This window comes from Nomascus leucogenys, chromosome 11, assembly GCF_006542625.1.
Source record: "Nomascus leucogenys isolate Asia chromosome 11, Asia_NLE_v1, whole genome shotgun sequence".
NCBI classification, from domain to species: domain Eukaryota; kingdom Metazoa; phylum Chordata; class Mammalia; order Primates; family Hylobatidae; genus Nomascus; species Nomascus leucogenys.
In genome coordinates, this window is record NC_044391.1 from 117,680,262 (window position 1) to 117,705,926 (window position 25,665).

At 44.8% G+C, this 25,665-nt stretch overlaps 1 protein-coding gene across 2 annotated transcripts in view; it reads left to right on the plus strand.

Moving 5' to 3' along the window:
• Positions 1-3,153: 3,153 nt before the first annotated feature.
• Positions 3,154-25,665, plus strand: part of SENP5 (SUMO specific peptidase 5) — a 55,129-nt gene continuing 32,617 nt past the window's right edge. For both annotated transcript variants that reach the window (XM_030823025.1, XM_030823026.1), the window contains exons 1-2: positions 3,154-3,370; positions 15,067-16,610. In XM_030823025.1, coding sequence (XP_030678885.1) covers positions 15,098-16,610 — 1,513 coding nt within the window. In that variant the 5' untranslated portion in view covers positions 3,154-3,370; positions 15,067-15,097. The remainder of the gene's footprint in view (positions 3,371-15,066; positions 16,611-25,665) is intronic.

Consider the following 25,665-nt stretch of genomic DNA (forward strand, 5'->3'; position numbering starts at 1 on the left):
GCTGGTCTCAAACTCCTGACCTAAGGTGATCTGCCCCACTCGGCCTCCCAAAGTGCTAGGATTACAGGCATGAGCCACTGTGCCCGGCCTGGAGATTTCTTAAATAACTTAAAACAGAACTACCATTTGACCCAGCAATCCCATTACTGGGTATACACCCAAAGGAAAATAAATTATCCTACCAAAAAAACACATGCATTTGTATGTTCATTGCAGCACTATTCACAATAGCAATGACATGGAGTCAACCTCGGTGCCCATCAGTGGTGGACTGGATAAAGAAAATGTACAAACATGCTATGGAATACTTCACAGCCATAAAAAATATGAAGTCATGTCTTTTGCTGAAATATGAATGTAGCTGGAGGCTGTTATCCTAAGTGAAATAATGCAGGAACAAAAATCCAAATGCTGCATGCTCTCAGTTATAAGTAGAAGCTAAATAATGAGTATTCATGGATAAAAGGATGGTAAAAACAGGCCAGATGCAGTGGCTCACGCCTGTAATCCCAGCACTTTGGAAGGCTGAGACGGGTGGATCACGAGGTCAGGAGTTCGAGACCAGCCTGGCCAACATGGTGAAACTCTGTCTCTTCTAAAAAGACAAAAATTAGCTGGGCATGGTGGCGGTCACCTGTAATATCAGCTACTTGGGAGGCTGAGGCAGGAGAATGGCTTGAACCTGGGAGGGAGAGGTTGCAGTGAGCCGAGATTGTGCCATTGTACTCCAGCCTGGGCAACAAGGGTGAAGCTTGGCCTCAAAAAAAACAAACAACAACAACAACAAAAAACAAAACCTGAAAATCTAATATTTAAAACTAAGAACTCAATGTATAGATTTAACAGCAGATTGGAGATTATAGAAGATAGACTCAGTAACCTGAAAAACAGAAAACCTTCAAACTGAAGAACTGAAAAAAAAAATTGACATCACAAAGTGTAAAAGACATGGTAGGCCAGGCGCAGTGGCTCACGCTTGTAATCCCAGCACTTTGGGAGGCCGAGGTGGGCGGATCACGAGGTCAGGAGATTGAGACCACGGTGAAACCCCGTCTCTACTAAAAATACAAAAAATTAGCCGGGCGTGGTGGCGGGCGCCTGTAGTCCCAGCTACTCGGAGAGGCTGAGACAGGAGAATGGTGTGAACCTGGGAGGCGGAGCTTGCAGTGAGCCGAGATTGCGCCACTGCACTCCAGCCTGGGCGACAGAGTGAGACTCCATCTCAAAAACAAACAAAAAAAAAGAAATGGTGAACAAGATCAAATAATCTTACATATGGGCTGGGTGCGGTTGCTCATGCCTGTAATCCCAGCACTTTGGGAGGCTGAGGTGGGTGGATCACCTGAGGTCACGAGTTCAAGACCAGCCTGACCAACATGGTGAAACCCCATCTCTACTAAAAATACAAAAATTAGCCAGGCGTGGTGGTGGGCGCCTGTAATTCTAGCTACTCAGGAGGCTGAGGCAGGATAATCGCTTGAACCCGGGAGGCAGAGGTTGCAGTGAGCCGAGATAGTGCCATTGCACTCCAGCTTGAGCAAAAAGAGTGAAACTCTGTCTCAATAATAGTAATAATAATAATAATAATCTTAAGATAATGATTGAGAATTTCTCAAAACTGATGAAAGACATCAACCCACAAATCAGAGAAACTCAATGATATCCAAGACAGATAAATACAAAGAAAACAAAGATAGGGCACAAAATAAATGGCTAAAAATCACTAACAGGCTGGGCATGGTGGCTCACGCCTGTAATCCCAGCACTTTGGGAGGCCGAGGCGGGCGGATCACGAGGTCAGGAGATTGAGACCATGCTGGCCAACATGGTGAAATCCTGTCTCTACTAAAAAAATACAAAAAAAAATTAGCCAGGCGTGGTGGTGGATGCTTGTAGTCCCAGCTACTCGGGAGGCTGAGGCAGGAGAATGGTGTGAACCCGGGAGGCAGAGCTTGCGGTGAGCCGAGATGGCACCACTGCACTCCAGCCTGGGCGACAGAGCGACACTCCTCTAAAAAAAAAAAAAAAAAAAAAAAAATCACTGACAAAGAGAAACTATTAAAAAGAAGTGAGAGGGCCTGGTGTGGTGGTTCACGCCTGTAATTCGAGCACTGTGGGAGGCCCAGGTGGGAGGATCACTTGAGCCCAGGGGTTCAAGACCAGCCTGGGCAACATAGGGAGATGTCATCGCTACAAAAATAATGATAATAATAGTAATAATGATAGTAATAAAAAAATTAGCCAGGCGTGGTGCAGGAGGCTGTGGTCCCAGGTACCCTGGAGGATGAGGTGGGAGGATCGCTTGAGCCCAGGAGGCAGAGGTTACAGCGAGCCTAGGTTGTGCCACAGCACTCCAGCTTGGGCGAGAGAGCAAGACCCTGTTTGGAAAAAAGAAAAAAGAAAAAAAGAAAAAAAATCAACAGTAATTGCAGCCATTGTTTAGAACTAAGACTAAACAAAGCTTTTGTTTGGAAAGGAGTACTTTATCATTAACGTTGTTTAGAATTTCCTGACACATGATGATAATTAAGAGCAAACCATCCTGCAGTTGGCTTCGGTATTGTTTTTATCTTCTCCACCATCAATGCATATCCTTACTGCCTACACGGGCTCTCAGCAACACACTGTTGGTATTCCATTGCAGTCACCTCCACTTTATTCTTCCAGATCGAGTATGTTCAAAACTGAACTCATCTTCCGCCATAAATCTGCTATTGTTATGTTTTTACCTGTCGGGACATTGGCTTATAATTTTGGAAAGCATTCACAGTTGGGGCGGGTAGGACACAGATAAAGAGGCCAATCACAATACCAGGGGTAAGATCAATGGGAAAACCAGAGAGCGGACGCCTGGGCCAGGCCTCACAACGTCCAGAGCTGGAGTGGGTCTTTTGCTTTCGGCGCAGGGGTGACGGGATCAGCGGAGGGTAGGGGTGTACACTAGCTGCGGTCTGATTTAGCCCTTTTAGGTTAAAAGCTGGAGAAGGGGCTGAAGTCTCAAACGCGCTTAGCAGCTCCTGAACGCGGTTCCCATCCCAGCGCGTTCTGAGGGAGGCCGGGGCAAAGGACGCGGTGACGGGCGGGGGCGGGGCGGCTCCGGGTCGGGAGGCGGGGCGGGAGCGCCGGAAGCGGGCGGTGCCAGGCCCAGCCCCTCAGGCGGAAGGGCGCGGAGGAGGTGACGCGATAGACCAGCGCCGGCGTCGCGGCAGCCGCTTCAGAGGAAGCTCGGCGGCTGTGGCCGCGGCGAGCAGGCCGGACGCCTCGTCGCTGGCGGGGCTTCCCCTGGAGCTGACGAAGGCGGGGTCCGCGGTCCAGGCTGCTGCCGCGTCGGGGCCGGCGGCGGGGCAGCTGCCAGGAACGAGGGTAGCAGGTAAGCGGGGACGCGGGCAGCCGAGTGACGGACTCAGCCATCGCCTGGCGGGGCTGGCTGGGGCCATTCCCGCGCCGGTGCGCCACCTCAGCGCCCGGTCCGGAGGCCTCGAGCCGCCCTCCCCCGCCCGAGCTGAAGGCCGCCGTCCGTCTGGGCCACAGCCTCCCTTTCCGGGGGAGGCGCGCGAGCTCATCCCGAGGGGCCGCTGCCCTGCGCTGTCGCTCCAGCCGGGCTGTGCGTCGCAGGCACCGTGAAGCTGGCGCCCCCCAGCTCCTCCTGAAGCCGGGAAAGCTCTGGGTGGAGGAGCCGCTGTCACAGGCCTCCAGCTCCGGCCGCCTTGGAAGTCCGGGTTTTTTATTTGCTTAGACCGCTCTGCCTCCTTCCGGCCTTGGTTTCTTTCCTCGCGCTCCGGGGACCCTTTTCCAGAGAGCCCGGTTGGGCATGAGCGCGGTGGGAGACGTCTTTTCCCTTCGGTCTGCTCTGAGCGGTATCGGCCTCCGCTCTACGCCCTGTGGCCACTTTGTCGGGGTGGAGGGATGCGGAGAGGATGTGGGAGTTTTGGACTTAGAGCGAGAATAGCCGAGGTGAAATCCTACCCTGCTGTCTGGTAGTGTTTTTCATCTCATGCTAGACGTTTCGACCTTTTTCACCGCAGGTAAAGTGGGACTTTCTTCTACCAATATAAATTATAATGTTTGGAGAATTAAATGAAGAAAGCAGACGTTAGTTATGAAATGTTTTGAGAATCTGGTTAAATTTAATTTAAGAATATCCAGGACACTTCATGATAGGTTCCTAATTCTGTTTTTTTTTTTTTTTTTTTTTTTTTTTTTTTGCATTTTGCCCGGAATAACTAAGCTTGGTATGGAGAAGGGTGCCCAGAGATGCCAGGCGCTTGTGTGGTCAGAGCCTAACTGCAGTCTCTGTTTTGGGTGGGCAGCATCAGGAAGAAACCAGACTCTCTCCTAGCCATCCACATGTCTCACGCTTATTGATGGCATATTATTGGTATATGAGGGATGACTTATATCATTTTTGATCTTTACTCAAGATAGCTTTTTCCCAGTGCATCTTTTCTAGGAGAAAAGCTTGGTATGTTGAGGAGGGTGGTGGGGAGGGAGGCTTCATTTACACCTTGGCTCACAATTTTTTTTTGTTGGGGGGGACAGGGTCTCACTCTTAACACCCAGGCTGGAGTGCAGTGGCGCGATCTTTTCGGCTCACCGCAACCTCCTTCTCCCGGGTTCAAGCGATTCTCCTGCCTCAGCCTCCAGAGTAGCTGGGATTACAGGTGCCCGCCATCACGCCCGGCTAATTTTTGTATTTTTAGTAGACACGGGGTTTCACCATGTTGGCTAGGCTGGTCTCGACCTCCTGACCTCAGGTGATCTACGTGCTTCGGCCTTTCAAAAGTGCTGGGATCGGCCGGGCGCGGTGGCTGACGCCTGTAATCCCAGCACTTTGGGAGGCAGAGGCGGGCAGATCACCGGAGGTGGGGAGTTCGAGATCAGCCTGACCAACATGGTGAAACCCCCCCCATCTCTACTGAAAATACAAAATTAGCCAGGCGTGGTGGCGCATGCCTGTAATCCCAGCTACTCGGAAGGCTGAGGCAGGAGAATAGCTTGAACCCGGGAGGCGAGGTTGTGGTGAGCTGAGATCGTGCCGTTACACTCCAGCCTGGGCAACAAGAGCAAAACTCCGTCTCAAAAAAAAAAAAAAGTGCTGGGATTACAGGCATGAGTCACTGCGCCTGGGCTACTTCACTTTCTAAATCAGCCTTTTTTTTGGTAGGCTATTATGTGAATCCTTCAAAAATCATAGAAAAATGGAAATTTAACAATATTTTGCTTTTATTCTAGCTTGTCATAAACCCAGTGCTCTATACACAGGCCTGCCTTTCTGCCTCCTCCATCCTGGCATGCATGGCCATTTACTTTGTGGTGTTAGCCAGCTTCCTATGGAGCTCAGTTTGAGAACAGGGGGTTCTGTGCTTCTCTAGCTGCCAAACATCTGATTGAAGTAGATCACCTTGGCATTCGCGATATTAAGCATGTCTTTGCGAATTTTTAGTTCCTTTTTCTTTTCTTGGTTAGATTGTACTCTGTCACTGATTTAAAGAATTTGGTAGACGCTCAGAAAGGGTCAACTGATAAGGTGGTCACAGTGTTTTACATGTATTTTTCTTACCTATTATGGTGAAACCCTTGTGACTTTTTTTTTGGGTGTAGGTAATATTTTCAAAATTAAGGTACATAGGCCATCAGGCTGTGTTGAACATTCTCTTTTAGGGAAATATATTCATTCTCCAATTATTCTTTGGTAGCCTTCTCATTGCTTTAGCAATTCCTACTCTATTATTAGTAGAGCCAGAAGTGGACCCTACATCACAGATTCTCCAAATATACTAAATTATTTTTTCTCTAAAATGGTCATGTTTATAGCATGTTGATTTTCTTTTTTTTTTTTTTGAGACAGAGTTTCACTCTTGTTGTGCAGGCTGGAGGGCAATGGCTTGATCTCTGCTCACTGCAACTTCCGCCTCCTGGGTTCAAGTGATTCTCCTGTCTCAGCCTCCCAAGTAGCTGGGATTACAAGCGCCCACCACCATGCCTGGCTAATTTTTGTATTTTTAGTAGAGATGGGGTTTCACCATGTTGGCCAGGCTGGTCTTGAACTCCAGACCTCAAGTGATCTATTTGTCTCGGCCTCCCAAAGCTCGGGGATTACAGGTGTGAGCCACTGTATCCGGTCAGCAGCATGTTGATTTTCTGCAACCAGATGACAAAGGACATCCTAAAGTCAATGATTTAAAAAGTCATGTTGGTGTGGCGCGGTGGCTCATGCCTGTAATCCCAGCACTTTGGGAGGCTGAGGCGGGTAGATCACGAGTCAGGAGTTCCAGAACAGCCTGGCCAACATGGTGAAACTCCATCTCTACTGAAAATACAAAAAAATTAGCTGGGCATGGTGGCGGGCGCCTATAATCCCAGCTACTCGGGAGGCTGAGGCAGGAGAATCGTTTGAACCCATGAGGCGGAGGTTGCACCATTGCACTCCAGCCTTGGCAACAGGGTGAGACTCCGTCTCAGAAAAAAAAACAAAAAACAAGTCATGTTAACACATAGGTTGTCTAATACATTCAGAGTCTAGAGAGACCTGGTATGATGTATCTGAGAAACCAAATAGCTGAATCTCTAAAATTTTATTTTTGTGTCTAGAATACCTTAATTCTGAAGTTTTAATTGTTGTTGAATTTCAGATTCTGACAGGAGACAAGTAGAGGTACATGTGAAGGGTTAGTATGAACCCAGGGTTACACTTTCAATCTAAACTGATACTGTAGATTTCACATTGAAACAAAGCAGCTCTAGGGAGTTGTAACAACCTAGCAAAAATTGAAGGTTAGAAGTCACTTGCTGGCTCTTGAGGCAGTCTTCTGGCTCTGACTCTACTTGACACTAGAATTTTCAAGAATTTTTTAACTTAATTTTTTAAAGATATAATTTACGGCCTGGCGCAGTGGCTCACGCCTGTAATCCCAGCACTTAGGGAGGCCGAGGTGGGTGGATCACCTGAGGTCAGGAGTTTGAGACCAGCCTGGCCAACATAGTGAGACCCCGTCTCTACTAAAAATACAAAAATTAGCTGGGCATGGTGGCACACACTCATACTCCCAGCTACTCAGGAGGCTGAGGCAGGAGAATCTCTTGAACCTGGGAGGTGGAGGTTGCAGTGAGCCGAGATCAGGTCACTGCACTCCAGCCTGGGTGACACAGCGAGACTCCATCTCAAAAAAAAAAAAAAAATACAGTCAAATACATAGACCTTAAGGGTTTTTGTTTTTTAAAGAATATGTACACAAAATGGAAGACAGAAAAATAGCAAAACATTTTGGAAGTTGGAATGCAGATTGATTTAAGCAATCCGCCCGCCTTGGCCTCCCAAAGTGCTGGGATTACAGGCGTGAGCCACCACACTTGGCCGATACAACTTTTTCATAGTGAAGCTTCAGTTAACCTGTACAGTAGCTGCTCTGCGAACTTTCGCCCAAATATTGGGCTCCTTAAGGGGCTGTTTAGGCTTGGGGCTGTCCTAGGGTCGGTGAGTATCTATCTAACAGGAGTGTAAACCTTACTTCTATTTCCCTTATGTGTGTGTTTTATCTTTGAAGGAATGTTGATATTTGGTCAATATGAACATACAGCAGCATGGCTGGGAATACAGGGGCAGAAATGTAAAGGAAACGCATGTGAAGTTTGCTTTTAATTACTGGACCCTTGTATTTGAGAACCTTCAATGGCAGTATCTTGTCTTCGCTCCAGGGTCAGATTCCCTAAAGAAGAAGGGATCTCCTACTTGGAGAGTACAAATTGGGCTTCCAGCAGTCTGGCTGCTAAACTTAGGGAAAGGCTGGAGGTCTTAGCATTTATTATATAAACACTCATTCATGTTCGTTTAACTCAACTGTTTTCAGTAAGATGACCTCATTCTCAACTGGACCAGTTGAAAAGCTTTCCAGTCCAGGAATTGTTTTTACGTAAGATTGTTTTAAGCTGCTACATGTGGTTAGTGGCTACCATATTGGATAACGGAGCTGCACTATCCAGTATGGTAGCCGCTAGCCACATGTAGCAGCCTAAATCTAAATAATTAAAATTAAAGGTTTAGTTCCTCACTTGCATTAGACACATTTCCACATTTGCCCAGAGGCTACCATATTGGGCAGAGCAGATATAGAATATTTCTGTCATTGCAGAAATTTTATTGGGCTGTGCTGTTCTAGTCTAGAGAAGAAGACTCCAGGTTTCTGCAAGGATGGGTAGGGGACAGTTGGCTGGTTTTGTGGCATGTGGGAGGATATTTAAATCATTTGACCAATCCTTTTATTTTTAGCATCGTATTCATATTCACATCCCTCTGTAGAACAATTCCTGACCTGTTTTGCAGTATTGTTCTTTAGATTGCTTTCCTCCCTGCAAGCTTGAGATTTAATTTTTTTTTTTTGGAGACGGAGTCTTGCTGTGTTGCCCAGGCTGGAGTGCAGTGGCATGAACTTGGCTCACTGCAACCTCCACCTCCCAGGTTCAAGCAGTTCTCCTGCCTCAGCCTCCCAAGTAGCTGAGATTACAGGCACATGCCACCATGCCCGGCTAATGTTTGTATTTTAGTAGAGATGGGGTTTGCCATGTTGGCCAGGCTGGTCTCAAACATCTGACCTCAGGTGATCTGCCCGCCTCAGCCTCCGAAAGTGCTGAGATTACAGGCGTGAGCCACCACATCCGACCGAGGTTTTATTTATTTATTTATTTATTTATTTTCTCGAGATGGAGTTTTGCTCTTGTTGCCCAGGCTGGAGTGCAATGGCGCAATCTTGGCTCGCTGTAACCTCCACCTCCTGGGTTCAAGTGATTCTCCTGCCTCAGCCTCCTGAGTAACTAGGATTACAGGCATGCGCCATCATGCCTGGCTAATTTTTGTATTTTTAGTAGAGATGGGGTTTCTCCATGTTGGTCAGTCTGGTCTTGAACTTCTGACCTCAGGTGATCCGCCTGCCTCGGCCTCCCAAAGTGCTGGGATTACAGGCGTGAGCCACCGCGCCCAACCCCAACCGAGACTTCTTTAGATCTTTAAGTCAATCCACATTCCAACTTTCAAAATGTTTTTGCTGTTGTTCCGTCTTCCATTTTGTGTATATATGCTTTAAAAAACAAAAGCCCTTCAGATTTATGTATTTCACTGTGGGTAAATTATATCTTTAAAAAATTAAGTTAAAAAATTCTTGGCTCACACCTGTAATCCCAGCACTTTGGGAGGCCAAGGCGGGTGGATCATGAGGTCAGGAGATCAAGACCATCCTGGCTAACACGGTGAAACCCCATCTGTACTAAAAATACAAAAAATTAGCCAGGCGTGGTGGCAGGCACCTGAAGTCCCAGCTACTCGGGAGGCTGAGGCTGGAGAATCCTTGAACTTGGGAGGCGGAGGTTGCAGTAAGCCGAGATGTGCCACTGCACTATAGCCTGGGTGACATAGTGAGTCTCCGTCTCAAAAAAAAAAAACAAAAAAAACCCATAAATTAATTTTAATTAGTTATTTAGGGATGGGTCTTGCTGTGTTGCCCAGGTTGGTCTCAAACTCTTGACCTCAAAGGATCCTTCTGCCTCAGCCTCTTGGGTAGCTGGGATTACAGACATGCACCATGGTGCCTGGCTGGTTTTTTCTTTTAAAAAATTAATTTATTGGCTCACACCAGTAATCTTAGGTACTCAGAAGGCTAAGTCAGGAGGATTACTTGATTGAGCCTGGGAGTTTGGGGCTGCAGTGAGCCATGGCTGACAGAATGAGACCTTTAAAAAAAAAAAAAAAAAAAAAGATAAAGGACAATTTTTTTATTCTTAATGAAGTTTTAGGAGGGAATGATGGTAAAATGTGTCTGCTTAATCTGCAGTCTCTATCCACAAGTAAAGGACTTCATCAGAATTTAAACATATATAAGAATCTCCACTAAAAAAATGTTTCAGCCGGGCGCGGTGGCTCATGCTTGTAATCCCAGCACTTTGGGAGGCTGAGGTGGGCGGATCACGAGGTCAGGAGATCGAGACCACGGTGAAACCCCGTCTCTACTAAAAATACAAAAATAATTAGCCAGGCGTGGTGGTGGGCGCCTGTAGTCCCAGCTACTCGGGAGGCTGAGGCAGGAGAATGGCGTGAACCTAGGAGGCGGAGCTTGCAGTGAGCCGAGATCGCACCACTGCACTCCAGCCTGGGTGACAGAGCGAGACTCCGTCTCAACAACAACAAAAAAAAATGTTTCAGCTTTACCCAGGCTTCTTCAACAATTTTTATATATTGCCTTTTTTATTCCACCTTGGTTTTTGTCGTTTCCATTGTACTTAAATTTCTTCTGCAAATGTCAAGAGAATTCAGTGAACACTCTTAATGCTTATCTTGCTTGACTTCTCAACAATCTTTGACTGACCGTTTCCCTCTTTTTAGAAACGTGTTCTAGCTTTGCTGATACCACCTTTACCTGATTTTCGACCTTATCTCCCGGGTCATTTTTTTTCACTTTCCTTTGCTTAGTCTTCTTTCTTTATTTCACTCTTAAATCCTGGAGTTCCAGCTGGGCATACCTGTAATCCCAGCACTTTGGGTGGATCACCTGAGGTCAGGAGGTCGAGACCAGCCTGACCAGCATGGAGAAACCCCGTCTCTACTAAAAATACAAAATTGGCTGGGCGTGGTGGCGCATGCCTGTAATCCCAGCTACTTGGGAGGCTGAGGCAGGAGAATTGCTTGAACCCAGGAGGCGGAGGTTGCAGTGAGCTGAGATCGTGCCATTGTAGTCCAGCCTGGGCAACGAGCAAAACTGTCCAGCCTGGGCAACAAGAGTGGAAAAAAAAAAATTCCCAGACTTCCTTGGGATATTGCCCTAGGGTACATTCTCTCATTCTCTTCTACCTTTTACAAATTCTTTCTAGGTGATCTTATCATTTTCTATAGCTTTGGTTACTCTAAGCTGAAAACTGGAATTCACATGATGTCCTCTTTTCAGAATTCTTGAACTGTGTATCCAACTGTATATATCCACTTGGATTTCTAATGGTCATCTCAAATTGAACATGTGAAAGACTAAAGGCATAGTCAGTATAACCTTCCCCTAATCAATCTCCATCTGTGTTTCGTATCAGTGATACCACTATCTACCTAGTAGCTGATACTGGAACTTTTACCCCCAACAGATAGGCTTTTGACAAATGACAAATCCTGTCATTTCTGTGTCCTGAAGATTGATTCACTTTGCTACATCCTCCCAGTTTTTCTCTTAATCCAAGAAGCTGTCCCACTGTATCTGCACTGATTTACCTGTAACAGATTCCTAATGGGTTTCTTCTGCCGTAGCCTTCTCCTAGCCATTCTTCACATTGCAGGTAGAATGATTTTTTTCAAGAATATGAATCAGATCTTTGTCTTTCAGTGGCTTCACACCAACCTTATGTTAAGTATCAGCATCATAAATTTAGCTCTTCTGTTCCTTACCTACCCCTTCGGTGCCTCTAAGTGTTACTGAAGTTCTTTCTGTTCCTTGAAATACTGAATTCCCTCTCTTTCCTAGTAACTTTTGCTCATCATTTGTCTCAGCTGAAAAGTAATTTCTTCAGAGAAAAAATAATTTCTTCAGAGAGGTGTTTCCTGACCCTTTTGCTAGATATTTCCATTGTACCCTGAATTTGACCTTTTTTTTTATTTTTATTTTTTTATTTTTTTGAGACAGGGTCTTGCTCTGTTACCCAGGCTAGAGTGCAGTGGTGTGATCATAGCTCAGTGAAACTTTGACCTCCTATGCCAAGCGATCCTTCCACCTCACCCTCCTGAGTAGATGGGAACACAGGCATGTACCACCACTTTTGGCTATTTTTTTTGGAGACTGGATCTTCCTGTGTTGCCCAGGCAGGTGATCTTGGTCTGTCACCCAGGCTGGAGTGTAGTGGCTCAATCTCGGCTCACTGCAGCCTTCAGAACTCCCAGGTTCAAGCAATTCTCATGTCTCAGCCTCCCGAGTAGCTGGGATTACAAGCACATGCCACCACACCTGGCTGATTTTTTTTTGCATTTTTAGTAGGGTTGGGGTTTTACCTTGTTGGCCAGGTTGGTCTCGAACTCCTGACCTCAAGTGATCCACCTGTCTTGGCCTCCCAAAGTGCTGGGATTATAGGTGTGAGCCACCACACTCAGGCCCCCTCTTTTTTTTTAATTGTGGTAAAATATACGTAACATAAAATTTACTATTTTATGCTTGTAACCATTTTTAGGTGTACAGTTCATTGGCATTAAAGTACATTCGCATTGCTGTGCAACCATCACCACCATTCATCTCCAGAACCTTTTTATCTTCCCAAACTGAAATTCTGTACCCATTAAGCAATAACTCCCTTTTCTCCCCCTCCCTGTTGGTTTATAAAAGTTGACTTTATATAGTTTTTGCTTTTATCTGTTTGTTTTGGTCTGTTTTTACCCCTAGACATCTGGTGATTCTTGGTCATCCTTTATTTTTTATTTTATTTTTTTGAGATAGAGTCTTGCTCTGTCGCCCAGGCTAGACTGCAGTGGTGTGATCTCAGCTCACTACAACCTCTGCCTCCCAAGTAGCTGGGATTACAGGCATGCACCACCATGCCCAGCTAATTTTTGTATTTTTAATAGAGATGGAGTTTTGCCGTGTTGGCCAGGCTGGTCTCAAACTCCTGACCTCAAGTGATCTGCCCACCTTGGCCTCCCAAAGTATTGGGATTACAGGCGTGAGCCACCGTGCCCAGCCTGTCTAGTTGTTTTTAAGAATGACCACTAAGAAACTGCTTGGGAACTCTTAACATGTAGTGGGACGTGTCAACTTTGGGGTACACCGTGGGCCATTTTGTGGGGTAATATCTGTATCTTTATGGATTTTTTGTTTTTTTTTTTTGTGGACTAGTTATAGTCTCCAGAAAAGAATCTTCCGTCTGCTTGTATTGGTGAGACAGACTGCTAGCATTCTGGGAGATGAGTGGCAAAGTGTGTTTGGAGTCTCATATGCAGTATATAATTCCATCTTCAAACTGTGCCTGGAGTCCCTCTGTCTGCAGACTTTCCATTTTACTCTTTTTTATATTTTACATTTTACTATTTTATCTAGAGGATAAACTTCCAATCTTGGGTAGGGGAGGGTCACTTACCTGCCATGTGGAGTTAAGTAGGGATCTGGAGTTTAATTGCTTCTTAAACTTTAGGCCACCTTATTGAGTAATTGTTCAGACTTGTTTTGTTGAGGCATCCCCAAATATCACTATCTGTTGGTTTTTTCTCTGTGAATGATTTGTTTTCCACCAGGGACTAGTCGCCTTCTTGTGGATATAGAGCTTCTTGCCAGTCTTATGGAAGCTGAGTGGGGAAGGACCTGGAGGGGAATTCACGGTGTAAACTCATTTATCCTCCTGGTATACCCCTGTGCTCAGCTGTACATGATATACTGGACTATCCTGGGTCATCCTCCACAGAAAGTGAAACTTTTCATTATCTGCCAGGGTAGGAGATGGTATCTAGGAGTTTCACTGCTTCTTATTCAGACTTTGAGCCAGCCCTTCCTTTTCAGCACCACCCATACTCCTGACTTTCATAGGTATTATGTTGCCTCTGCTTCTGAGCCTTTCTGCTTTCTGAGGTCCTGTAGCTTCTTTTTTTTTTTTTGGGACAGAGCTTCACTCTTGTCTCCCAGGCTGGAGTGCAGTGGTGCAATCTTGGCTCACTGCAACCTCCACCTCCCAGGTTCAAGCAATTCTTCTGCCTCAGCCTCCCAAGTAGCTGAGATTACAGGCACCCATCATCATGCCTGGCTAATTATTTTTGTATTTTTAGTAGAGACGGGGTTTCACCATGTTGGCCGGGCTGGTCTCAAACTCCTGACCTCAGGTAATCCATCTGCCTCGGCTTCCCAAAGTGCTGGGATTACAGGCATGGGCCACCACGCCTGGCCCTGTGTTCTCATTTGTAAAATGAAGGATGGGGAAGGGAGAGGAGACCAAATACCACTTAAGACTGATTCCATATTGACTTAATTATAATTTGCTCATAGCAAAATAATTTGTTTCATACAGCAAATTTTTAAAAGAGCAGGTACTTTTGTTCCGTATAGTCATGCACCAGTAGATAATTTAGTAAATACATGTGATGTCAGCATCTCAAGAGGGAGGCCATGCTCCAGTGTTACCAGTCAAAGACTGGGTAGCCGTGCAAGGACAGGACTTTATCAAATGCTGTCACCCAGTGATGGTTGTGGATCTCAAGTGAATATAAGAAAAAAGAACCAACACAAGCATACACACATATACTGCAGGAACACACTCTAGAAGTAGATGGAAATGAATGACAGTCAAAACCAAACAATAACTTCCCCTCAGGATTTAATAAGATCTAATATTAGTGAAGGCTCTTTAGTCTGGAAAGAAAGGAACCAGCCACTGCAGGTAGAGTGGAAGAAAGACTATGAATCAGAAGCCAATATTCTGATTTCAGCTTGCTAACAATTTACTCAGAAGTGCTGTATTACCTTTCTGTGTATAAGTTTTCTCTGGGGAAAAAAAATGGAGGACTGAACACGTTTACCTCAGTTCCCTCTCCAAATCACACTGAGGTTACAGAAGTCAGATTTTTTTTTTTTTTTTTTTTTGGAGGCAGTGTTTCGCTCTTGTCACCCAGGCTGGAGTGCAGTGGTGCAATTTTGGCTCAGTGCAACCTCCGCCTCCAGGGTTCAAGCAATTCTCCTGCCTCAGCCTCCCCAGGAGCTTGTGTCAGGTGTGAGGATTACAAGCAATCCTCCCCCCTCAGCTTCCCAGAGTGCTGGGATTACAGGTGTGAGCCACTGCGCCTGGTCGAAAATGATTCTTAAGTTTATTTTTCTCAGAGGCAGTTGTACAGCAAATGGCTTTTTGTTAGACTACTCATGTCCTCCCTCCTCTCCAGTTTTCATTGTGATGGAAACCTTGGTCGGGTAAGATTTCATTGTGTCTGATAGTCTAAATTGAAGTATATGTACTCTTTTTTTTCTCAAAGTATATGTACTCTTTTTTTTTTTCTCAATTTTCTACCTTAATTACTGTGAATATGTCTTCATGACCTTATTTTTAGATAGAAATATAACTTACTTCTCTTCTTTACAGCTGTATCCAGATCTCATTATGCATCAGAAAAATGAAAAAACAGAGGAAAATTCTATGGAGGAAAGGAATCCACTTAGCTTTTTCTGAGAAATGGAATACTGGGTTTGGAGGCTTTAAGAAGTTTTATTTTCACCAACACTTGTGCATTCTGAAAGCTAAGCTGGGAAGGCCAGTTACTTGGAATAGACAGTTGAGACATTTCCAGGGTAGAAAGAAAGCTCTTCAAATCCAGAAAACGTGGATCAAGGATGAACCCCTTTGTGCTAAGACCGAGTTCAATGTGGCTACTCAAAATGTTAGTACGTTGTCCTCTAAAGTGAAAAGAAAGGACACTAAACACTTCATTTCCTCCTCAAGGACTCTCCTGAGACTCCAAGCAGAGAAGTTGTTGGCATCAGCAAATAATTCTGACCATGAATACTGCAGAGAGAAAAATCTCTTGAAGGCAGTTACTGACTTTCCATCAAATAGTGCTTTAGGTCAGGCCAATGGTCACAGACCTAGGACAGACCCACAAGCTTCTGACTTTCCCATGAAGTTCAATGGGGAGAGCCAAAGTCCAGGTGAGAGTGGCACGATTGTGGTCACCTTGAGCAACCATAAGAGAAAGGGCTTTTGTTACGGCTGCTGCCAAGGGCCGGAGCACCACAGGAATGGGGGACCTTTGATTCCAAAAAAGTTCCAACTTAACCAACATAGAAGAATAAAATTATCTCCTCTTATGATGTATGAGAAATTATCCATGATTAGATTTCGGTACAGGATTCTCAGATCCCAGCACTTCAGAACCAAAAGCAAGGTTTGCAAGCTAAGAAAAGCCCAGCGAAGCTGGGTACAGAAGGTCACTGGGGACCATCAAGAGACTCGTAGGGAGAACGGTGAGGGTGGCAGTTGCAGCCCATTTCCTTCCCCAGAACCTAAAGACCCTTCTTGTCGGCATCAGCCGTACTTTCCAGATATGGACAGCAATGCTGTGGTGAAGGGGACGAACTCTCGTGTGCCTGATTGCCACACTAAAGGAAGCTCTTTCTTGGGCAAGGAGCTTAGTTTAGATGAAGCATTCCCTGACCAACAGAATGGCAGTGCCACAAACGCCTGGGACCAGTCATCCTGTTCTTCTCCTAAGTGGGAGTGTACAGAGCTGATTCATGACATCCCCTTACCAGAACGTCGTTCTAATACCGTGTTCATTTCAGAAACTGAAAGAGAAATTATGACTCTGGGTCAGGAAAATCAGACAAGTTCTGTCAGTGATGACAGAGTAAAACTGTCAGTGTCTGGAGCAGGTACATCTGTGAGTAGCGTAGATGGGCCTGTGTCCCAAAAGGCTGTTCAAAATGAGAACTCATACCAGATGGAGGAGGATGGATCTCTCAAGCAGAACATTCTTAGTTCTGAGTTGCTGGACCACCCTTACTGTAAAAGTCCACTGGAGGCTCCCTTGGTGTGCAGTGGACTCAAACTAGAAAATCAAGCAGGAGATGGAAAGAACAGTCAAAAAGCCTCTCCAGTGGATGATGAACAGCTGTCAGTCTGTCTTTCTGGTATGCACTTTTCCTTTATTCTCCCTCAAACTCCAAGCTCACATTTGCTGTTCATTATCCTTGCTAATAAGAGTCCTATTTTTTTCTCCCACTCATGGATATTTCTTTAAACCAGTTAGTCTTCTTGAAGCCTTTTATATTGCTGCATTATGTAGATGTTCCATCATTTAATCCTCATAGACACTTGTATTGATTCCATTTTTTTCATAAGCTAATAGTGTGATGAAATTATTTCTTTACATTTATACATTTGTTTCTGTAAGCTAAATTCTCATTATTAGAATTGATGGTGAAGGAATATTCACACTTAAAATTTTAAGATAATTAAGTTACCCTCCAAAAAGTTGAACCAGTTTACATTTTTTTTTTAAATTTGATCACTTGCGTTTATTCTATTCTTTTCTTATATATTTCTTTTTAAATTTTTTTTTGCACACAAAACAATAAACATTTTCTAAAAATACATACAAAAAGATGCATATCAAACAGGAAGGTTGCACATGGGAAGACGGGGAATAGAAATGGGGGTTGGGAATTAAAGAAAATAAATGAGAGAGGGACTTTGTATGGATCAATGATAATAACTCAATCCACTATTTGACAAGAAGGAGAAGGGAGAGGAAGAAAAAGAAAGTGGGATAAAGGATCAGAAAGGGAGGAAAATAGAAAAAATTAGAGTATGACTCCAGGGTAGACCTGTTTTGTTGTTGCTGGGTTGGTTGGTTGGTCTGGTGTATTTTTCGTATGTTTTGCCATGTTGGCCAGGCTGGTCTCGAACTCCTAGCCTCAAGTGATCAACCCGCCTCGGCCTCCCAGAGAGCTGGGACTACAGGCGTGAGCCACCACGTCCAGCCCCAACATTGCGTCTGGCCTCCGTGGTAGACCTCCCAGACGGGGCGGCTGGGCAGAGGCGCTCTCCACATCCCAGACGGGGCGGCCGGGCAGAGGCGCTCCTCTCTTCGCAGATGATGGGCGGCCGGGCAGAGACGCCCCTCACTTCCTAGTCGGGGTGGCGGCCGGGCAGAGGTGCTCCTCACTTGCCAGACGGGGCGGCCAGGCAGAGACGCCCCTCACTTCCTAGTCGGGGTGGCGGCAGGCGCTCCTGGCGGGCCGGGCAGAGGCGCTCCTCACTTGCCAGACGGGGCGGCCGGGCAGAGGCGCTCCTCACATCCCAGACGATGGGCGGCCGGGCAGAGGCGCTCCTCACATCCCAGATGATGGGCGGCCAGGCAGAGACGCTCCTCACTTCCTAGACTGGGCGTGGCCGGGCAAAGGCGCTCCTCACTTCCCAGACGGGGCGGCGGCCGGGCAGAGACGCTCCTCACATCCCAGACGGGGCGGCGGCCGGGCAGAGGCTGCAATCCTAGCACCCTGGGAGGCCAAGGCAGGCGGCTGGGAGGTGGAGGCTGCAGCGAGCCAAGACCACGCCACCGCACTCCAGCCCGGGCAACACCGAGCACCAAGTGAGCGAGACTCCGTCTGTAGTCCCAGCACCTCGGGAGGCCGAGGCGGGCAGACCACTCGAGGTCAGGAGCTGGAGACCAGCCTGGCCAACATGGCGAAACCCCGCCTCCAGGCAAAGGACAAAAACCAGGCAGGGGTGGTGGCGCACGCTCGCAATCCCAGGCAGCCCGCAGGCCAGGGCAGGAGAATCACGGCAGCCGGAGGCAGGGGGTCTGCAGCGAGCCTACTACACTCCATCCTGGGCAACAGAGGGAAGAAAAGGACGGATGGAAGGAAGGAAGGAAGGGCCCAGTTTACATTTGTTAAGCTTTGCCAGTCTTACAGATCACAGAGTTTTGTTTTAATTTGCATTTTTGAGTTTTAAGTTTGAACATCTGTTTCTGTGTTTATTGGCCACTTTTTTGTGTGTACATGGTTTTCCTTTGCCTATTTTTCTTTTTTTTTTGAGATGGAGTCTTACCCTGTCGCCAGGCTGGAGTGCAATGATGCGATCTTGGCTCACCACAACCTCCGCCTCCTGGGTTCAAGTGATTCTCCTGTCTCAGCCCCCCGAGTAGTTGGGATTACAGGTGCCCGCCACCACACCTGGCTAATTTTTGTATTTTTAGTAGAGATGGGGTTTCATCATGTTGGCCAGGCTGGTCTCGAACTCCTGACCTCAGGTGATCCACCCACCTTGGCCTCCCAAAGTGCTGGGATTACAGGCATGAGACACCGTGCCCTGCCCCTTTGACTATTTTTCAATTGGATTGTTTCTGTTTTATTTTTTTTTTAATATAGGAGACGCTCAATGTACCAGGCACTGTGCTGGTTCCTAAGAATGTAGCAATGAACAGAATATATGACCTTCAGGGAACTTGGTGTCATTCTAGTCATAAAAATGTTAAATTAATTGCTGATTATAAATGTTCTAAGAATGGTCCCTCACGAAAGGTAAAAGCCTTCAGTACCCCAAAATTGTTTGATATTTTTGCTTAATAGGAGTTTTCAGTTCTTACATAGTAAAGCTTATCTGTCTTTTTTTATTTTTTATTTTTTGGAGTTGGAGTCTTGCTCTGTCACCCAGGCTGGAGTGCAGTGACGCAATCTCGGCTCATTGCAACCTCTGCTTCCTGGTTCAAGCAGTTCTCCTGCCTCAGCCTCCCAAGTAGCTGAGACTACAGGCACACGCTGCCATGCCCAGCTAATTTTTTGTATTTTAGTAGAGACAGTGTTTTCACCATGTTGCCCAGGCTGGTCTCGAACTCCTGAGCTCAGGCAATCTGCCCGCCTCGGCCAGTCTGCCCAAAGTGCTAGGATTACAGGCGTGAGCCACTGCACCCGGCCTAAAACTTATCTATCTTTGACTTTGAGGCTTCAAGTTTTTACGTCATGCTTTAAGAAGCCTTCTGTTGTCAAAAATCTATCCTATAAGGTAAACCAGTGTAAACATTTTTTTGGAAGACAATATGATAGTATAAATTATAGCCCATTCAGGCAATAGTTTGCTATGCAGCTGTTTAAGAATATAGATCTATATTTTGATACTGAAAGATGTCTGTATAAAGTGAAAACAGGCCAGGTGCTGTGGCTCACGCCTGTAATCCCAACACTTTGGGAGGCCGAGGTGGGCGGATCACCTGAGGTCAGGAGTTCAAGACCAGGCTGGTCAACATGGTGAAACCCCATCTCTACTAAAAATATAAAAGTCAGCCAGGTGCTGTGGTGCGTGTCTGTGATCCCAGCTACTTAGGAGGCTGAGGCAGGGATAATCGCTTGAACCTGGGAGGCAGACGTTGCAGTGAGCTTAGGTTACGCAACTGTGCTCCAGCCTGGGCAACAGAGCAAGACTCTGTCTCAAAAAAAAAAAAAAAACAGTGAAAACAATAAGTTGCAAAATGGTATGAAACCATTTTGTTAAAAGATATATATGACATATGTAGGATGAGTGTGTGTATATATGGGGGCATATGCATTTGTATAGGACATCTGGACAGATATTATTACCATTGGCTTTAGGGAGCTAGTTAGGAGGTTTATTTCGTGGTAGTTGAAACGGTTCTGAGCACTTTCTTTTTCCAACCATTAAGTATAATAAATTCTTCTGGCTGGGCACGGTGGCTCACGCCTGTTATCCCAGCACTTTGGGAGGCCAAGGCGGGCGGATCATGAGGTCAGGAGATTGAGACCATCCTGGCTAACATGGTGAAACCCCGTCCCTACTAAAAATTTAAAAAATTAGCTGAGCGTCGTGGCGGGCGCCTGTAGTCCCCGCTACTTGGGAGGCCGAGACAGGAGAATGGCGTGAACCGGGGAGGCGGAGCTTGCCTTGAGCCGAGATCGCGCCACTGCACTCCATCCTGGGCGAGTGTCTCAAAATAAAAATTAAAAATAAATAAATAAATTCTTCCTCACAAAAAGACACAAAGTACAGAGTCCTAGCAAATTAAAAAAAACAAAAAACAAAAAAACTCTTGTCTATACTGTCCTAGAGAGTAAAGCCAGATTTCCCTACTGAAGTTAGCAGACCCATGATACTTAAACCTGAAAAAAATTAGTATTTACCCACAAATGCCAATTAACCTTTATAGGTGTAACACTTTCAAATACAATTGATAAATTGAATATGCACATAGTAAAACCTGTAGCATGACCTGAGGAAGTAGGAATTCTTACAGAATTCACGTTTAGTGACAGTATAATTCACTATTTTAATAGGCCAGAGGGGAAAAAAATGGTATCTCAGCAGCGCTGAAAAGCCTGTTAGTAAAAATTGTTTCCTTTTGTGTTTAAATCTCTTAGAAAACTAGTAATAAAGGAAGCTTCCTTCAATTACTAAAGAATATCAATCAGAAGCCAATAGCAGTTTCAGGTTTAAGAGAATGAAGTAAGCTCATGGAGTCTCTTCTTCCTCCTACCAAATCCATAGAAATTATGAAAAAATATTAAAAACACGTGTCTTCATACTCACAAACAAGGAGGAGAGAGTTTTGGTGGATCAAAAACTGAGAATCAGCTCTCACTGGGCAAAAAGTAGAGGGAAGGTCCAGGCGGGCAGAAGGAAGATTAGTACAGGGAAGTGATGTGATACTGAGTGCTCATGTTTCTGGAGATGGTGGAAGTGGAGAGGAAAGGGAACACCCACGGTAAAGACTGGGTAGTTGGGGAATCTCTCCCTGCCTGTGCCACATATCAGCAAAGAACAAATCTGTTATCAAGCCAAAATTCTAAGGACAAGAGAGAGACAGGATACTCACCCACACACGTACACCTTGTAACACTTGGCAAGAGTGAGAACATCCATTTTCAGAACAGCTGCTGGGGTTCTTAGTGTCCTTATTCCCACTGAAAATAGTTCTAGGCCGAGCAGCAGCTACTGCCCATCACAGCCCTTTGCCCTCAATTCTCAGCAAGTTACCTAAGTAGAGATGAACTAATAGTCTATCGCCATCCTCTGAGAAAAGCCAACACAATGAAATAGACAAATTCAGCAAATAACAGAACTAAACCTCAGTAGTGATTAATGGGGCAATGAGTACAATAGATAATCCTTTAACTGACTTCTACAACATTAGCCACTATTGAGTTCTGTGGTGTGCTGAATGCTGGCTTGTCTCTAATATGACTTCACATTATGCTCCTTTCAGTTGATTTACATGTTTAAGAGTCAGTTATACTTAGGGGAAATTTACTTGTTGCAGTTTCATAATTTTATTCAGTATTACATAAAATGAAATAGGAGTGTAAGAAGAAAGCTGCTCCCTTGAAAACCAAGTTGAATGCTTTGTAATGACAGTAGCGGGTTGCTGCAAAAAAAATTAATACTGATATGCTTATGCAAGACAACTGTAAAAGATTTGAGGGAGTGTATGAAAATCTAGAACTCTGTACTGAGATTACTTTGCGAGTTCCTTAAGTTCTTGCTTCACTTTAAAGTTCTAACCTCTATGTCATGAGTATGCCAGGAGATAATGGAAGGGAAACTGAAGAAATTAGGGATGTTTTCTAGAACTGAAAAGAAAGGTCTGAGTCTAAAGTTGAAAGGCTTTGTAAGTGCCAGTCAGGATTAAAACACACACAAATACATACACAGATTCAACATTAAATTTAGTGTAGTAAAATTATAGCACATCCAAGAGAAATAACTTGGATGGTTACTTCTTTTGGAGGGAAAAGGGATAGATTCCTGTGCCACAAAACATTCCAGATGGATTAAAAGTTTGGCTAATTAAAACCAAATACACAGAAATACACAGAAATGTGTACACGAATGCTTGTAACAGCATTATTCATAATAGTCAGAAAGTGAAAACAACCTAAATGTTCAACAACTGATGAATGGATAAATAAAATTTGGTATACCTATACAATGGAATATTATTCTATAAAAGGAATAAATACCGATATGTACTTAAATGTGGATGCACCTTGGAAACATGCTAAGTGAAAAGCCAGACACAAAAGGCCTTATAACATATGATTTCATTCATTTGAAATGTCCAGAATAGACAAATACATAGAGATATAAAGTAGACTAATGGTTGCCAGGAGCTGGGAAGAAGGGGAATGAGAGGTGACTGCTAATGGGTATAGAGTTTCTTTGTGGGGTAATGAAGGTGTTCTGGAATTAGGTAGTAGTGATAGTTACACAATCTGAATATATTAAAAAACAGTGAATTGTGTTATTTAATGGGGCAAATTTTGTGGTGTGTGAATCACATCTCAATAAAGCTGTTAAAAAGAAACAAATACAGGCTGGCCATGGTGGCTCACATCTGTAATCCCAGCACTTTAGGAGGCTGAGGCAGAAGGATCGCTTGAGGGCAGGAGTTTGAGACCAGCCTGGGCAACATAGCAATATAAATACATAGAGGGATATATATAGACTTAGTGAGACTCTGTCGCTACAAAAAATAAAATTATCTGCGTGTGGCGGTGCATGCCTGTAGTCCCAGCTACTCAGAAGGATGAGGTGGGAGGACTGCTTGAAGCCAGGAGTTTGAGGTTGAAGTGAGCTATGGTAGCTTGACTGCATTCCAGCCTGGGTGACAGCAAGACCTTGTCTCTCTCTTTTTTTGAGACGGAGTCTCGCTCTCTCTCCCAGGCTGGAGTGCAGTGGTGCGATCTTGGCTTACTGCAACCTCTGCCTCCTGGGTTCAAGCGATTCTCCTGCCTCAGCCTCCGGAGTAGCTGGGACTATAGGCACGTGCCACCACGCCTGGCTAATTTTTTGTATTTTTAGTAGAGATGGGGTTTCACTGTGTTAGCCAGGATGGTCTCAGTCTCCTGACCTCATGATCCACCTGCCTCAGCCTCCCAAAGTGCTGGGATTACAGGCGTGAGTCACTGCACCTGGCCGACCTTGTCTCTTAAAAAAAGAAAAAAAAAATACAGGAAATCATTCTTCTTAAGTTTTTGGTTTCTTTTTTTGTGACAGTCTCCCTCTGTCTCCCAGGCTAGAGTGCAGAGGCGTGATCTCAGCTCACTGCAAACTCCGCCTCCCGGGTTCAAGCGATTCTCGTGCCTCAGCCTCCGGAGTAGCCAGGACCACAGAGGTGCGCCACTATGCCTGGCTAATTTTTGGTATTTTTAGTAGACATGGGGTTTCACCATGTTGGCCAGGCTGGTCTCGAACTCCTGACCTCAAGTGATCCGCCTGGCTTAGCCTCCCAAAGTGCTGGGATTACAGGCATGAGCCACTGTGCCTGACCTAAAGATTATTTTTAATTGACAAAATTATATATATTTATGGGGTACAATGTGATGTTTTGATATATGTTTACTTTGTGAAATCAAGATAATCAGCATATCCATCACTCACTTTGTCGTGAGAACATTTTTTAAAATCGATTCTCATCCATTTTCAAGACACAGTACATTATTATTAACTATAGTCACCAGACTGTGCAATAGATCTCTAGGACTGCTTCCTCCTGTCTAACTGAAGCTTTATAACCCTTGACCATCATCTTCCAATTATCTGCCCCACGCCCAGCCCCTGGTAACCACCTTTGATTCTCTACGTCTATGAGTTTGACTTTAGATTCCACATATAAGTGAGATCATGCAGTATATTTCTTTGTGTCTGGCATATTTCACATATTATACTCCAGATTCATCCATGTTGCAAATGACAGGATGTTTTAAGGCTGAATTGTATTCCATCGTGTATATATACTACATTTTCTTTCTCCATTCATCCACTCATGGGCATTGAGGTTGATGCCATGTCTTGGCTATTGTGGATAGTGCTGCAGTGAGTATGGGGTGCAGGTACCTCTTCAACACACTGATTTCATTGTCTTTGAAACATACTCAGAAATGGAATTGCTGGATCATATAGTAGTTCTATTTTTAATTTTTTGAGGAACCTGTATACTGCTTTCCTTCATGGCTCTGCTAATTCACATTCCCACCAACAGTGTACAGGGTTCCCTTTTCTCCACATTCAAGTCCTTTGCCTGCTTTTTAAATTGGGTTATGTTCTTGCTATTCAGTTGTTTGAGCAGACCATTTTTATAATCTTATATTGAGAAGACATTTTTGCCCATGATAGGAAGCTCAGAAGCAATGAAAATTATACCAAATTGACTCTACAAACATTTAAATCTTGTGTGCATGTGTGTGTCTATAGCAAAAGTTAGATGAAAATTTAAAAATTTAGATATGCATGCCCTTTTACCCAGAAATTTGACTTGTAGCAGGTGTGTCCAAGGGAAACAGTAGAACTAGGATAGATCAAGAGTTTTAATTGTTACATTATTTAGTGGTAAAAATAAATGGCCATCAGTAGGGAATTGGTTATAATACAGTATGCATTTTTTCAGGGAAAAGAGAACTGTCCATGATATAGTGAATGGAAAAAAGCAGCTTCAAGAAGAGTAAGTTTAGGCCGGGTGCAGTGGCTCATGCCTGTAATCCCAGCACTTTGGGAGGCCGAGGCGGGTGGATCACCTGAGGTCAGGAGTTCAAGACTAGCCTGACCAATATGGTGAAACTCCGTCTCTACTCAGCCTCCCGAGTAGTTGGGATGACAGGCGCCCGCCACCACGCCCGGCTAATTTTGTATTTTTAGTAGAGACAGGGTTTCTCCACGTTGGTCAGGCTTGTCTCAAACTCCCAAACTCAGGTGATCCGCCTGCCTTATCCTCCCAGAGTGCTGGGATTACAAATGTGAGCCACTGCGCCCGGCCCAATGTGTTATTTTTAATTTAGTGCTTTGGAAAAAAGTTAAGGTAGATCCTTACCTCATTCTTTACACCAAAATGAATTCCAGCTGTTAATAAAATATTTAGTTGCGAATTTTTTTTTTCATTCCCATGGGTCTGGGAACCAATGAAATTAGTTGATAGTTCTAATACTGTTGATTGAGTAATTTGCTCTTTTCCCTGTGGTTCAGAAATGCAACCTACCACTGAGTCTCTTTGGATTTGATCTCTATTCCATGCTGGCTCTATTTGCCTTAATTAGCATAGTTTTATCATTTGACAGGACCTGGTGCTCCTTATTCACCTCTCCTTTAATTCTTTTCAAAAATTTCTAGGAATTCCTCACATTTTTGTCCCAAGGTAAATTTTGGATTTGTTTTGTAATCTTTTTAAAAAGTATGGTT